The sequence below is a fragment of the Cyprinus carpio genome, chromosome B8 (genome assembly GCF_018340385.1).
Source record: "Cyprinus carpio isolate SPL01 chromosome B8, ASM1834038v1, whole genome shotgun sequence".
NCBI classification, from domain to species: domain Eukaryota; kingdom Metazoa; phylum Chordata; class Actinopteri; order Cypriniformes; family Cyprinidae; genus Cyprinus; species Cyprinus carpio.
Window position 1 is genome coordinate 13049807 of NC_056604.1, and position 15245 is coordinate 13065051.

The 15245-nt window shown below is 37.1% G+C and overlaps 1 protein-coding gene across 5 annotated transcripts in view; it reads left to right on the plus strand.

Annotated features, from left to right (window-relative positions):
- The first annotated feature begins 231 nt into the window (after nucleotides 1-231).
- Nucleotides 232-15245, plus strand: part of zgc:136971 (S9 family peptidase) — a 32502-nt gene continuing 17488 nt past the window's right edge. Inside the window, exons 1-27 of one of the 5 annotated variants that reach the window (XM_042729807.1) lie at nucleotides 303-356; nucleotides 468-580; nucleotides 875-1046; nucleotides 1262-1581; nucleotides 1644-1695; nucleotides 2213-2625; nucleotides 4201-4333; nucleotides 4438-4564; nucleotides 4673-4748; nucleotides 4827-4902; nucleotides 5640-5779; nucleotides 5886-6020; nucleotides 6168-6259; nucleotides 6408-6445; nucleotides 6594-6715; nucleotides 7167-7227; nucleotides 7332-7426; nucleotides 7595-7664; nucleotides 7814-7899; nucleotides 7992-8130; nucleotides 8217-8300; nucleotides 8378-8458; nucleotides 8548-8636; nucleotides 8707-8900; nucleotides 9013-9115; nucleotides 9473-9579; nucleotides 10283-10943. In XM_042729807.1, the coding sequence (XP_042585741.1) occupies nucleotides 971-1046; nucleotides 1262-1581; nucleotides 1644-1695; nucleotides 2213-2625; nucleotides 4201-4333; nucleotides 4438-4564; nucleotides 4673-4748; nucleotides 4827-4902; nucleotides 5640-5779; nucleotides 5886-6020; nucleotides 6168-6259; nucleotides 6408-6445; nucleotides 6594-6715; nucleotides 7167-7227; nucleotides 7332-7426; nucleotides 7595-7664; nucleotides 7814-7899; nucleotides 7992-8130; nucleotides 8217-8300; nucleotides 8378-8458; nucleotides 8548-8636; nucleotides 8707-8900; nucleotides 9013-9115; nucleotides 9473-9579; nucleotides 10283-10385 (3012 nt within the window). In that variant the 5' untranslated portion in view covers nucleotides 303-356; nucleotides 468-580; nucleotides 875-970 and the 3' untranslated portion in view covers nucleotides 10386-10943. Of the gene's footprint in view, nucleotides 357-467; nucleotides 581-874; nucleotides 1063-1261; nucleotides 1582-1643; nucleotides 1696-2212; nucleotides 2626-4200; nucleotides 4334-4437; nucleotides 4565-4672; nucleotides 4749-4826; nucleotides 4903-5639; nucleotides 5780-5885; nucleotides 6021-6167; nucleotides 6260-6407; nucleotides 6446-6593; nucleotides 6716-7166; nucleotides 7228-7331; nucleotides 7427-7594; nucleotides 7665-7813; nucleotides 7900-7991; nucleotides 8131-8216; nucleotides 8301-8377; nucleotides 8459-8547; nucleotides 8637-8706; nucleotides 8901-9012; nucleotides 9116-9472; nucleotides 9580-10282; nucleotides 10944-15245 lie in introns of those variants that run through there. The other 4 variants (XM_042729805.1, XM_042729808.1, XM_042729806.1 and 1 more) reach the window with 4 other exon arrangements.

Below are 15245 nucleotides of genomic sequence, written 5' to 3' on the forward strand. Positions count from 1 at the left end.
CAGAGTTGGAAGTCTTTTTGACAGACATAAATGTATTTGTATTAAGACATGGCTTTCATTAAAAACAAATTATGAGGAAAGTGTCTGATTACTGGAACTGCACTACAAAATCTCAGCCTGGTTATTTGTTTACATATCATTAAATTGTGTTTGATACAGTCAGTTTAAACATGTATACATTTAATGTTCGTTTGCTATTATATTTTATTATCATCAGGATCATGCACGTTGTTTAACTCTTATTTTGAAAAGCCTTCTACACGTCTCCTTTTATGGGTACTCTCGCGAGATTTAGACCAAATAGACTCCTGACAAGTTTTGCTGAAATGTTCAGCCATACAAGTCAGCATACAGAGGTAAATTACAACATTTCTGCATACTTAACCATAAAGGCACATTTATCAACTCGCATTGTGTGACGAATGAATAAGCAAGGTTACCAAAATACAGAGCTTATAACGCTACAGGTGAGTGACGGTTTGATGCAGCGTCAAGACTGGACCAGCTGCAGACCTGCTAATCGCCCCGTAGCTGGAGGAGTCCGTCAGTGGATCAGCTGTCATTTCAGAGCGTTTGTGTTGTAAACTACTGATTGTACCTCCCCCGTATTATATTTTGTGCTTGGCCACATAATGACATGAATTAAGCTTTAAATTAAATTGTAAGATTTTGACATCTAAATTCCTTTTTTAGAATGCAGATTCAGATAGAATTGGTTTTGGCAAATGTAATTTTGTCATACTTAATCTTTTTTTTTTTTAAATCACACGAGGCAAGACGTTTTCATGTACAAAGCACTTGTCTGAAATAAATCATCAGGGGACACATTAAGGTGTTTTACAGTGTTGATATTTATTTCCTTTGTATTTCATAGCTACACAAAACTATTTTGCGAGGAGAGGAGCAGCCAACTCTCCAGAGATGTGAGGACTACTGTTCCTTGTACCACTGTCCTTTCTGTGGGCCCGAAATGTTCAAACCCACCATCAAAAGCAAATGTTTAAAACATTTAGAAGGTCACAGAAGAAGAGCGATACGGCACAAGGGCAAGTATTAAATAATGTAAGAAATTACAAGCATTTAAATGTATATATTTAACCTGAAAGTGTCCCATGAAGTCACAGGAATAAATGATTATTCTGTTCCGTCGAGTATTAAAATTTACTGAAGCATAGAATTTTATAGAAGCATAAGAAAATCTTCGTATTAAATGGATATCTAACAGGACTTTTTTAAATTTTTACTCATTTTTTCCCACTAGAGTTCTTCATTTTTAAATGTCATTTAAAGTGCCGAACTGCTCCACACTTTCACTGCGTTAGCTGCACATCCACTTTTATGAGGAAAGATGGTTTTCTAAAACACCTGGCCATGTGCGAGAGCAAAAAACCCAAAGTGACAGTTGTAGAGTTGAAATCAGACGAGAGTTTACCTGCACCAGATCTTCATCTGACTACATCTGAGGCTGGCAGTACTGAGGAGATGCCTGTCAGTGAAGGACACAAGAATCTGATCTCTGAAGATGCTCTGAAAATCAGGAGAAGAAAAGCATACTTTGAGCAACACTTGTGTCCTAAAAGGGTAAGTTTCTTTTTTCTTTTTTCTTTTTTATGTATATCTCTATTCACCCTGTGCTGTTGCAGGCTGTAAGTGAGGAGACAGTGAGCCAGGGGATGGCAGACCAAAACTCCAGAGGTGAGTCTCATTAAACAGAAAATATTCTGCATAATGCAATTTGCTTGACTTGACCTTTCATTTCCAGTGTGACAAATGACCTAAGTACTATAAGGCACAGATTTAAACATATGATTATTCAGTCAATATTTGATCATAGTGACAAAAATGATTGAAAAATGATGAATTAGTTTAGACTGTCATTCCATCCAGTCACAGGATTTTAATCATGTTTGATAATCTGAGTCGATTTTAGAGCGCAGTGTTTTCAATTGTCACGCATGATTCATTTGTTGCATTCACAGCGGCTTGAAAGTCTGGTCATCCTCAGTAGTCTATTGCATGATGTCCAGTTATTCTATGTAAACATATACAAAGCCTGTTGTTTTATAATCTATTCAGAATTCTAAAAGTCTTGTAGTGTGTTCCAGCCAAAAGTCCGATTCTCTGTCAGACAACAATACTATGAAATGCTGTCTTGTGCATATCCATGTCCTCTGATCAGAGTGTTTGGTAGTCTTACTCTCTTTAATCTCAGGTGACGGAGGGATTATGGAGGAGCAGGTGAGAACAGATGACCCAACTATATCCCCAGTGGATGAAGGAGATCCTTCAGTGGTAGATCTCTCCGTAGTGGATCATAATGTCACAGAGACCACTGTCTCAAATTCTGCTGCCAGTCTTCATCCTATAGAGGCTGATGTCGCCATACAGACTTTGGTAAATGAGACGTTCTCTGGACACACATCTGTTGAAAGCACCATCCCACAAAGATCCAGATCTGATGCACAAGATCTGTGTCCGTTCTGTGGTTTAATGCTGTACAGGAAGAATCTGCAGGTGCATTTAAGAAGGAAGCACCCAGATCAAATGTCAAACCTGGAGAAACCTGCCTCTGCTCAGGTGAAAAACCCAAAACAACAGAGACTTGCTTTGCGACAACAACAGAAGGTGAGAGAAGTTCCTCTCTTTAGAGAGCAGGGTTTATGAGGGAACTGAATTGAGTGTGTGAGTTAAATTAAAACAAATACATATAAATTAAAAACTAAATAAAAAACACTCATTTAAAAAAGTAATTTATTTGTTTACCTACATATCATGTAACCAGTTACTGATATCAGAGGACTGGGAATGTGCAAACGTGTTGTTAAATTATCAAAGTATTAACTTAAAATGTCGGGGTTAAATATTTTATGTCAAAGGGGTTTGGTTGACAGAAAAGTTCAGGAATCCCTGCTTTAAAATACAACCTTAAACAGACGGTTCACCCAAAATGCAAATTCTGTCATCATTTATTTACTCTCATGTTATTCCAAACTGCATGACTATTTTATTCTGGAGAACACAAAAGCTGATATTTTGAAAAAAAAAAAAAAACCATCCAGGACATTGTTCAAAATTTCTTTTGTTCCCCCCCCCCCCCAAAAGTCATGCAGGTTTTCAGTGATGGTGTGTAAATGACAGATTTATGGGGGAACTATTCCGCTATAGTTGATTTGTCTCAGAAATTTCTTGTACATATTTAAATAATAGGAAAATATTATAAATAATTTGTATAAATATAAATAATAATCCTAAATAGTTTCAATTTAAAGATAAATAGTAACAGAAACATCCTAAATAATTTCAATCTAAAGACAAATAGTAAACGTTGCAGACATTCTTTATACAAAAGGGAATCGCAATACCTTAAAACTGACGGGAAACGAAAAGACATTATTAAGTGATTTTACAAACAGCAAAATCCAATATTTTATACATAATACTATGGATTATTTTATTATGCGTAACCACAAGAGTTCTTCAGTACTGGCGCAGGTAAATAAAGATCATAGTGTCGAAAGTGTGCTGAATAAACCGAAACCCCCCTCAGAGGCCGCAGAATGGATGCGTCCGCACCGAAAGCGCTGTGTCCGCTGTTGAAACATCGGCTCTCACCGACACTTCAGCGATTTTTCCCGATCTCACTCTTCTGTCACGACGGTCCACTACTTCAATTCACTGGACCGCTGTGGATTATTGTTGGTGACATGCGTTGCGGTGGCGTCTGTGTTGTTGTTGTTTTAGCCAGATTTCGTTTGCGCCCAGCTGACCCACATCTATTTTAAGGTGCAAACGTACACGGTGCTACTTTTTAGCGTCTGGTCACTCTCTTTTTATTAACGTGTTGCTTTATTATTGACAGAGTATATCTTTTAAATGAGATCACTGGAAGAGTAATATCGTTATCAAAGCGTTATAAACACCAGTGAGATAAAATAGGTTATTTTATATCGCAAAATGTTGACTAAATGTGTAACTATAGCTATTTGTTAATTAGTTGCGTTACCTACAAAAAAATAGTAAGTTTGAATTCTGCTGAGCACTGAAAGTATGTACTTCAGTAGTTTATATGATTCATATATGAGTCAGTGGACCCTAAAGTGACAAAAATGGGCTGTTTTACAGAGTGAGCCCACAAGAAAGGCAGGTTCATGTTTGTTTCCCTTTTATGATGACTCATAGTTTATATGTTTGTGGTCTCAGATTGCAATGGAGAGTGAAATCAGAGCTGTGTTCAGACACTGTATCAGCTTTCCTGTGCCCATTTCTGCCTCTGTGGTTGCTGATGAGCTGGTGGACACTGCCAATGAAAAGCATTGTATCACCATATTGACCCGTAAGTATATTGGAGAGTTCTTTCATGTGGTTTTATGGTGTATTCTCTATTTAATTAGTTATATGACTTCATGATGCTTGCTTTTCAACTGTCTTTCTCTGCAGGTTGGAGTCAGTGTGATTTGGAGAGAGGGGTGAAACTGCGTTTCTCTCAGAGATGGACTGTACTGTGTAAACACGACACAGTCGAGCATGTGCTGCCGTCTGGAACAAGCTCACACATAGAGAAGGAGTAGGAGATATATACATAATATTCAGATATTCATGTATCTGAAGAGATAAAAAGAAAGACTACAAGTAAACAACACACTTGTCATCAAAATGCATCTCTCATTTTCAGGTTGCTCAGCAGCCATTCTCCTTCTGGGACTATTCAAGCTGTCATCCGGGAGGATGCAGGACATCAGTATGTGGAGGTAATGGCTATCTTTGATATTAAAATATTGAATTATTAAAAGTATGATTCTTAATCCTCTTTTTTTTTCATTTGGTAGGTTTGGGGCCAGAATGGTCTGGAGAAAAGTTTGGACCTTACAGCTCTAAATAAACATGGAAAAGTGTATGAAGATGGTAAGAAACACTTTTTGTTGTCCATGTTATACACCAGGGATTTCAAATCACCAACTGTCTTATAGAAATGAACCAAGAACTGACTCTGAGCTCTACCTAAGGTTCAAGCTTCAAACTGATCAAAATAAAGTCATATATAATTTAACAAAAGATTTTTATTTGGAATAAATTCTGTTCTTTAGAACTTTATATTCATCCAAAAATCTTGAAAAAATGTATCACAGTTTACACAAAAATATTAAGCAGAGCAATTGTTTTCAAAATTGATAACAATAAGAAATGCTTCTAGAGCAGCAAATCAGCATACAGTCTTACAATGTTTTCTGAAATATCATGTGACACTGATGACTTTGGCTTTTTGGCATTGGCTGCTAAAAATTCAGCTTTCCCATCACAAGATAATTTACATTTTGAAATTGAAACCAGTTATTTAAAATGGTAATAATGTTTCACAATATTACTGTTTTACTGTATATTTTAATCAAATAAAAGCAGTGCTGTTAAACATGAGAGACTTATTTAATTTTTTTTTTTTTACAAATGTTACTGACCCCAAACTTTTGAATGGTTGTGTAGTTGAAGATGCACATTTATGCTGAGTCATTCTGTAATTTGGAAACTAATAATTCTTTATAGTAGCCAGTGGCTCTCTGGTCTTTTTTTCAGTCTGGAGCCCAGATCATTGTTTAAGCATATCTGTCTGATTGCGTGTACTTTGTTTCTTTGTGTGTCATTAGCTCAGTTTGCATGTCTGGCCTGGTCACCATGTGAAAAAAAGTTGCTCTATGTGGCTGAAAAAAAGAGGGTGGAGCCATCAGCACATTCGTCAGTTGCATCAGCCAATGAGGATGGTGGGCTAGTGTTGCTTGAGGAACAGGTGAAAGGTCTTCTCCCATATATACTTATATACAATAACCATTATGTCTAGACATTTGAAGACATGCATTCAAGGTTTTTGAAGAAGTCATGTGTGCATTTCTTAGGACAAGAACATATATGTTGAAGACTGGGGTGAAGGTCTGGTGGGTAAGAGCTGTCCTGTCTTGTGTGTGGCTGATCTCAACAAAGGGGCAGTTATCGTATATGCTGGCGTCCCTCCGCATATATCACCAGGACAGGTGAGTCAGATGTATATTACAATTCTCATTTGTCTAATTAATAATCATGTATGTTATGCCATACAAAGGAAATGTTATATCAGCAGTCTCAAATTCAGTTGTTGTTAATGTTAACTGAATTATAAAATACTCCTTGTTCTTTCTTAAGCTCTGTGGGCACCTAATGGAAGGGGCGTGATGTTTGTGGGCCATTGGAATGAGCCATTTAGACTGGGCTTGAAATTCTGCTCTAATCGTAGGTGAGGGCGGAGTTAAAGATAGCTTCAACAACAATATTTTGTCTTTAGAAATATTGATCCAGTAATAATCCCACAATCCCTCAAGTGCTAGTATTTATTAAGATGCTTGTATTAGAGAATTAATTCTGATTTTTCTTTCTTTTTCCAGATCAGCCCTCTACTACCTGGATATGAAAGGGAACTGTGGTAAGTATCTTTATAGGAGGGTTTATGTGTAAGCACCTTTTTAAGTGCCTTTTCCTCGCTCTTTGGGCTTGACTTGTATAGAGGTTTGTGAAACTAGCACTCTTGGTCCTCTAACTTCTCTTTGTCCAATATGACCTGTCTTTGCCAGAGTGCTTGTCAGCTGAAGGTGTGTCTGTTTCAAGCCCTCGAATGAGTCCAGACTCGTGCTGGATCGTATACTTGCAGGGACAGGTGTTTGGACCACATCGTCAGTGCCTGAGAATGATGCTGGTGAGAACATTCAGTTCAATATATCATACGTGAATTGCTTTATAATAAATGCTGTTCTTTTGTACTCTTTATTTATTAGGAATCTTGAAAAAAAATGTATTTTTCCACAAAAATATTAAGAAGCACAACTTTTTTCAAACGGGATAGTAAAAAGATATGTATCTTGAGCACCAAATCAGCATGTTAAAACGATTTCTGAAGGACCATGTGACACTGAAGATAGCTACAGAAAGTTCAACTTTGTCATCACAGAAAAAAATATTAAAATAACAAAGCAAAGAATATCTCTCTGATTTGACTGTATTTTCGATCAAATAGTTGCAGCGTGGGTTAGCATAAGAGACTTTGAATAAGATTAATCTTTTTTGAATAAAATTAATTTTACTGACCCTAAATCAGATTATTTATTAGACTGCTTTCTCTTTTTTGTCTCTTTTGTCATGTCTTTTAGTATGACATGAAGAACAGAAGCACTTCAGTCTTAGTAGATGTGGTCAGGAGAGCAGAAAAAGGTGCTTAAAAGAAAACATGCACACACATTGAAAAGTGACATGAATTCAGTTTTATCTAAATAGCGCTTTTTACAATAGACATGCAATATCATGTCCTTTCACAGGTCAGTTTGCTGGAATATACGAATCATTGCCATCTCAATGCTGGTCTGCAGACAATGAAAGAGTCTTCTTTAGCAGTTCCTGTGAAAATAGTAAGGTAAACAAAACAAATACACATACACAAAAATACCAGTACTTGACCCAAATAGTGAAGAAAAAAATTGGCACATTGTTAAATACCTTGCATAGAAATCCTGTATGTCTCCCATTTCTGCACTGTGTGGATTCTGATTTTTTTTTGTGATTTGCTCAATCTGTTTTCTAGGCAGTGTTCTCAGTTGACAGAACCACAGGAAGAGTCACACAAGTGTGTGGACTGGATGCGCTAAGACTAGGTAGTGTAAATATGGAGTGATGTCATGACTGCTCTGACTCCGTAAGAACGAAAGATATTCTAAGGCCATTTGGTCACTTTAGTGTCAGTGTCATTACTGATTCTTGCCAATTGTGACAGTCATTAATTCTGTGTTTGTGTGTTTGGTAGATGATTTCGGGAGTGTGCAACTGTTGACAATACAAAAAGACCTGATGGTGATGAGCTGCTCATCTCCAAATCAACCTCCCTGCCTGGTACAACCATACACACATGCACACACTTTCCTATAATAGTCATCTTTCACTGAAGAAACTGTGTTACATGTAACACTGTGTGTTTTCTGTAGAAAGTTGGCTTCCTCTCATCAGTGGATCAGGCTGAAGACATGCAACTTTGTAATGTGGGCGGAGCAGATGTGTATGAGGGATTTGATTGGCAGCCCATGTTGATCACACCCCCTTCTCAAGAGGAGAACCATCAGTTCTGTGAGGAAGATGGATATATCATCAGATTTACAGCTGCTACCAGCAATATTTCTTTGTGATTTAACTCTTTCCTCCTCTCTTTAAAGCTGGACTGAATTTTGGAGCAATTTTGTTGAAGCCGTACAATCTTCCAGAGAGAAGGAAAAGTCCTCTAGTGGTGAATATACATGGTAAGGCTGACAATTGTTTGTTCACGATGTCATTATTTCACAGACGTAAGTGATCAGTGAAGTATTTGTCTGTGCAGGTGGTCCTCATGCTCATTTTGCTGCTGACTGGAATGCCACTGCCGCTGCTTTAACCAAACTGGGATTTGCTGTTCTGATGGGTAGGGTGTGTGTGTAGCATTCTAGTTCCTGTCACAACAAAAAAATAAAGAATGAGCACTGATTTAAAGTATGACTTTGTGTGTCACAGTGAACTACAGGGGCTCCACTGGTTTCGGTCAAGATGGCATTGAGTCTCTGCTTGGAAACGTTGGCAGTCAGGACGTCAAAGATGTTCATGTGTGTATATGTACAAATAATGTGTGCATATTGAGGAAAAATGAGCTCATTTGTCATTTTTTGTGTCCAGAGGGCAGTGTTGTGCACTTTGCAGAATGAGACGACCCTTGATCCTGATAGGGTGGCAGTGATGGGTGGCTCTCATGGTGGTTTTCTGGCCTGCCACTTGGTTCATCATCAACAATATCTCTACAGAGCTTGTGCAGCAAGAAACCCTGTGATCAACGCAGCCACACTGCTTGGAACCAGTGATATTGTAGACTGGTAACACACTCACATTTACATTCGTTAATAATCCTGCTATTAAAGATGAAAAAGTGTTTGCTGTGGCCGAAGGTGACTGTAATGGTGTTATGTGCTTATGCTGTCCCTACAGGAGATACTCCTCTGTGGGGATTCAGTATGCTTTTGACCGGCTGCCCACATCACAGTCCCTCATTTCAATGCTGGAAAAGTCACCCATAATACACGCTGCACAGGTATACACACACACATTTACTAAATTAATCTAAATGTGTACACTGCATAGACTTATATGGTTATATATAGCTAGTTATAAATGCTGAACCCTAACAGAAAACCTTGTACTTTTTATATAAAAAAAAAAATTTTTTTTTTTTAAATAAAGACATCCCCAAAAGGTGTTTCTGTGAGGCTTTGTTAGCTTTAACTCACTTCTGGGTATACATTTTCCCCCATAATATGCTCAGATTGGTGCACACCCACTCATACTCACACAGACAGGAATAGTGATTAATATATAGTATTTTTGGGGTAGCAAAAGCTTAATATCTAAATAGAAGATCTTAATATGGTTTGTGTAAATGCATGTTTAGATCCGTGCTCCTGTGTTGTTGATGTTGGGTGGCAGAGACAGGAGAGTATCACCTCACCAGGGTCTGGAGCTCTACAGAGCACTCAAGAGCAGGAATACACCTGTCAGGTACACACTGCATTTAATAAACACACATATTACACTGATATTATCAATAGTGATAGACTAGGCTATTTAATTTGGCCATTTTGAGATGTTGGTATTGGCCGTTAATGGCATCTAAAACAACTTTGTCAATGGATAATAAACTTTTATTTGTATAGTATGATACAGTTTGGGATCAGAAAGATTTTGTACTTTTTTTAAGAAGTCAACTGTGCTCACCAAGGCTGCATTTATTTTATCAAAATACAGTTACAACAGTAGCATTTGAAAAATATTTTTACAAATTAAAATGACTGTTCTATTTTAATATATTGTAAAATATTTTAGAATTTTTAGGACTTTTGATGAATAGAAAAGTTTAAAAGAACAGCATTTATTTGAAATAGAAATCTTTTGGAACATTATAAATGTCTGCCATTTTTTTTATCAGTTTAATGCATTCTTAATGAATAAAGGTATTACTTAAAAAAAAAAGAAAGAAAAGAACGAAATCGTACTGACCCCAAACCTATGAAACTGTATGTTGTTTTAGTACATTTTCAGTTAAATAAATACTGGTTTAATTTGGCAGTGTTTGCCCTTGGCTTTTGAAAAACCCACTGCAGTCAACCACTAATCACTATTTTGAAGTGTTCAGTCTTCTCTTTCTTTTTTCCTGTCTTTATCACACACATTCTCTCTTTCTCTCTCTTTGTCTGTCCCTCAGGTTATTGTGGTACAGTGATGAGGGTCATTCGCTGTCTAAAGTCAACACTCAGTCTGACTGCTTCCTCAACATCGTTCTGTGGTTTAAAGAACATTTAAACTGACGCAACATTTCTCAGAAACGCATATGAAAATAATCATCAAAGGTTTTTTTTTTTTGTGTGTGTGTCTACACATATTGTGTTTGACATTCTTGCCAAAACTGTAGATGTCCATGAATGTTGCACCGAGGCTGAAGTTAAAGGTTATACAGGTCACTGTCCACTAGGGGACAGACCAGTCCATGTTAAATTAGTACTGCTAAAATAATGGGTCAAATGCCAAAGGATGAAGTCATTATGTTTAGAAATCAGAGCTCATGTACTGTGATACTGAACTTCTCTTTTTAGAATTAATATCATAACATTCACTGTCTTTTGTGAGATGTTTACTCTTGGCTATGTTTTTAATGGACAGTAATGCTCTTGCCAATATTTTTAGATCAAATTCGACTTTAAATACAAATATATGGTGATCGTTTGTAGATTTAAATGAATTTGATTATGAAAAAAGTGCATTTAGGATGGAAAGCAGAAGTGAAGAACAAAAAGAAATTTTCTAGTTTATGAAATGTATCTATAGAGATCTTCAACATTCCATATTTATAAACATGATATGAGACAGAAGTGTGTGATATTTATTTTGGCCAGTGTTTATACACATAGATCCAGGTGTGCATGCTTGCTTTGGTGGAAGCTGTACCAGCTCACATGTCTAAGACTCTCGTGTCCATTTCACTTGCAGCCCCTTAAGAAAGGTATTTCCCTCAAAGATTTCTTTGTTTCATAGCTTTGCAACATTTTTGTCCTTTGAACACTTAATCTCCAAATCCTCTTTGATAGATTCATTCAGCTCTTGTGTTTCTATCATAAACTTTCTTTATAATGCTTTCTATATCGTTATTAGGTATACTGGTTTGCCATTTGTGCCACGTTTTATGTTACTGTGTTTTATGGCCAATCGTAGCATGTGGATTTTTCAATATTCTGGCAGTCTCAGGGGGCAGATTGCTTTATGCCCTGTTAAGATTGCATTGCTAATGACCCACAGAGAAAGAAGTAGAACACAACAGGTCACCTGAGACCATTGCCACAGCCACTGTGTGTGTGTGTGAGAGAGAGAGTGAGAGAAAGAAAGGTCTGTATTATTCCCCCTTTGATCGGGTTTGGTGTAGGTGTCTGGGTCTTAGGCAGGTCAAATATCATTAAAAGTCTTTACTCTCTGACTCAGTCTGCCTAGATGCTGAACGACATGCTCATAAAGCAAGATTAAAGAGCAAGGCAGAATTTGAGAATAAACACAAACACCCAAAAAGCAGAAAATCATTGCCAGGGGGTGAAAAGCTGATGAAAAGCAGAAGCAGATTAGAGGAAGTAGAGAGAAAAATCTGAGTAGGTTTAAGGTCACACTGGGGTAAAACGAGCCACAGCTTAGTTGGTGCTCTCATGAGCTGTGATGTGACAACTAAACGAAAACATGAAAGTTATCTGATGGCCCAAGCTCCCCCCCACCTCCAGAATGCTGGGATTTGGGTAAGATCCAGTAGGCCTGGGGTACGTTGAATCAGCGGCCATAAATATGACACAGCTTGAAGCAGTGAATCTATTTGAGCTGGCAAAGTAATACAGCATAAATTAAATCCTTCGGACATCTTTGTTATACTTTGGTTCATGTTGCTTCAGTTGCTTTTGGATATTAAAAGTCTTATATAAGTTGTTTTCTTTGATCTTAAAGTAGATCTTCAAACTAATAAACAGCTCTGCTCTGTTGTTTTCATCTATTAATTAGAGAGACGAAACAACACAAACTGGCTGCACCTTATCTCAGGCCCAAAGTAAAGGTGTGCTAAACCAGGGTGTTGCTGTGAGTAGTGGTCAGTGTCCATCCAAATGGGTGCCCACCCAAATGAAAACTAATCAAATGTTATTTTTAGCATAGATTTTTACATGTCTTTTTATTGATTTATTGTCTGTTAGATCACTTATCGGACTATAATATGTGCTTGCCTCTGCGTTGTTTCAATAGGATGTTTGTCATTGCCCATCATATATAAACTATTTTGAATTAGCTTTGATTTTATATTTTCAATTTTCATTTGAGTAATTTTATGTTTTTGCTATTTTATTTTTTATTTTAAACATTTATGGATTTAATAAATAAAATATTTTCTATTTTTAGTTTTAGTAATTTCAGTCTTTAAGTTTATACTTATTTGAGTTTCTGATATTTATATTTTATTTTAATTAATAAAAGGATCGTAGGAAACAATCCAACTGTTTAAAAGTTGTTTGAATACTGGATACATATTGAAAAGGAAAACCTATGTGGTTTATAAATACAGCATTTAATATTTATATTTAATTTCAGTTACTGGAAACAATTTGTAATAGTTTTGGATTATCAGTTCAATATATTTAGTCCCCAGGTCTCTGTTGACATAACAATGTGGAGAATTGAGCAGAAGGGTAAAAAGACCAAATCCAGAGAAAGACAGATAGATTAATAGATAGTGGTAAGGTGAATGAGGAGGACCAGAACTGACCAGTCATACCCATTAATGAAAGAGTATACAAGTAGTGGGGCTGCTTGTGTGGTTATCAGTGTGTTTAGACAGAAGGCTCTGGATGGGATTAGAGTGAGAAGAGGACATTAAACAAGAGCATTTCCACCTGCTTGTGATTTAGTGTGTTGGATAGGAAATGCGATACTACTTAGTGTGAGGGATGTGAGTGATATGTTTTGTGAGTTTGTGCAATCCTGAAAACATTACTACACTCTCATAGGGTGTGAAGAGTGTGTTTGTGTTTATGTGTTCAGGGGGCCGGAGGCTAATAGACTTTTGGGGTAATTAGCATGCTGCTGAAAACCATTAATTTTTCTCACCTTTCCTCCCCCATGCTTCCATTCGTGGGCCGGTCCGCAGCGCTCTGCTCAATTGTCACTGTAATGGATGAGTCCATTAGCTGCCCCTGGCAGGGGAGGTGATCGGTCAGAGAGTAAACTGGGTAAAAAGGGCAAAACTGTCACAAAAAACAACTTAAGCTAATAGCGTCGCCACTTTACTTGATGAAATGTGTTTAACACACTCTCTTGTGCTTTGCTTTTCTCCCTCCGTCCCTCAGATAAACACACATTGCCACCACCTACATATTCCAGTGACTCTCCTCTCTGCCATCCTCTGACATTTTCTCATTCCATCGCTTCCTCCCTTCCACCGCTTCGCCATGTAACTCTGTTGTTTCTTGGGAGTGATGGAGCTGGAGAATATTTGAACACTTATAAAGAACTGACATTTCCTGTCAGCGTTTGAGTGTTATGACTGGGCATTAGGGTGAGACGGGGTGCTGTAATAGTGTGTGTTCTGTATGCAACAACAAATCCAGCAATTCACTGATTTGACGTTCACCAGTGAGCAAAAATAAAAAATAAAAAAAAAATCCAAAACACTGATTTTGTATATGCTCTCTTAGAATTGGACTATGTTCAGAATATAAGAATAGTATACCGCATAGTATAAAGTAAGCTCAATCCTGGCTATTATGGAAAACAGTATGTGAGCAACATGGATTAGACAATAAATATTTCAAATATTATGCTATGGTACAGTAGTATGTATTGTTTTTTTAATTTTTTGGCTGTGTCCCAGTTCAGAGGCTGCATTTGAAGACCGAATGCATCACAGTTGACCAATTAAGGCTGTCCCATTTCAAAGACTTCTTGAAATGCAGCCATTTGGAATGCGTACTTCACTTCCCAGGCCATGAAGGACAACAAATATATCCTTCGTGGCCCAAACTATCTAAAGATTTATTGTGCAACAGTGACAACAGGATCTCTAAAAAAACCAACCAAACAGACAGACAAAAGAAAACATAGTAGGCTGATGTGTCCGCAGTGAAGTTCAGCTGATGTCTTTTTTATTAGGGCTATTTCAGTTCCTTTTAGGCTACCAAAATCTGAAGAATGCCTTTCACAAAGGGCTACCAGGGATTTTGAAATTTGAGTTGCAATATTGCCAAAAAAGTAATGAAATATGCAAAACAGAATATAAATTGGGTGAGATAAATAGAAGTATACACAGTCGTATGAGAAGAAAAAATAGTGTACAGTATGGATTTACATTTGTGACTGTACAAGCACATTGCATAATTTATTTTGTGCATTGTTTTATTTGCATATTTTAGGGAAATGTAGTCGGTCGTCTGGGTATTCCATGAAATATATAACTGTGCACAGTAATGTATACTGCATAAACAGTACCAGTAGATCATAGCCGTGATATGTTATTCTGTATTTGTAATGCAGGTTATTCTAAGAGACATGGAGTAAATGAATATGTAATCACTTGGTTATTTAGACTCAATCACATTTGCTCACATTCAAATTTAATTGCTATAAATTACCCACACACAGGTTCCTATCAGGTATCTGAATGAAAGAGAGTCTTTGATGTAATTAATGCACTTTATGACCATCCTCATCCCAGACTAAAACCCTGCCTTGATAAACAAATGGAATTTTCTGTGTGTGTGTAATTATGATTGCATTAACAGTGGTTCTTTTGTTCTGTTTGTTTAAATTGAGTCAGTAGATCACTTATTTTTCCGCCCTTGGCTTCATTGTGAGCCCCTGCAGGCTGAGCGGTTATTGTAGTGGGATGTTTTTCCATCCAATTTCTCTTTCTCAGTCCAGAGGATGCTGCTTATCCAATACTAGATGTTTTTGGCTGTACATGACAGAGTTTCTCTTTATATTTACACAGCCGGAAGGTAGGATATGTCTCTCTGTGTCCGTTTCTAATTATTAAATGACTGTTGAGGGAGATGAAGAAATTCAGCAACTCTATAGTTTAGGGTTCAAACCAAAGACTTTGGTTGCCAGCCCAGATTTTTAATCCTCGCTGTGGCACCAGCCCTGTCGTATGT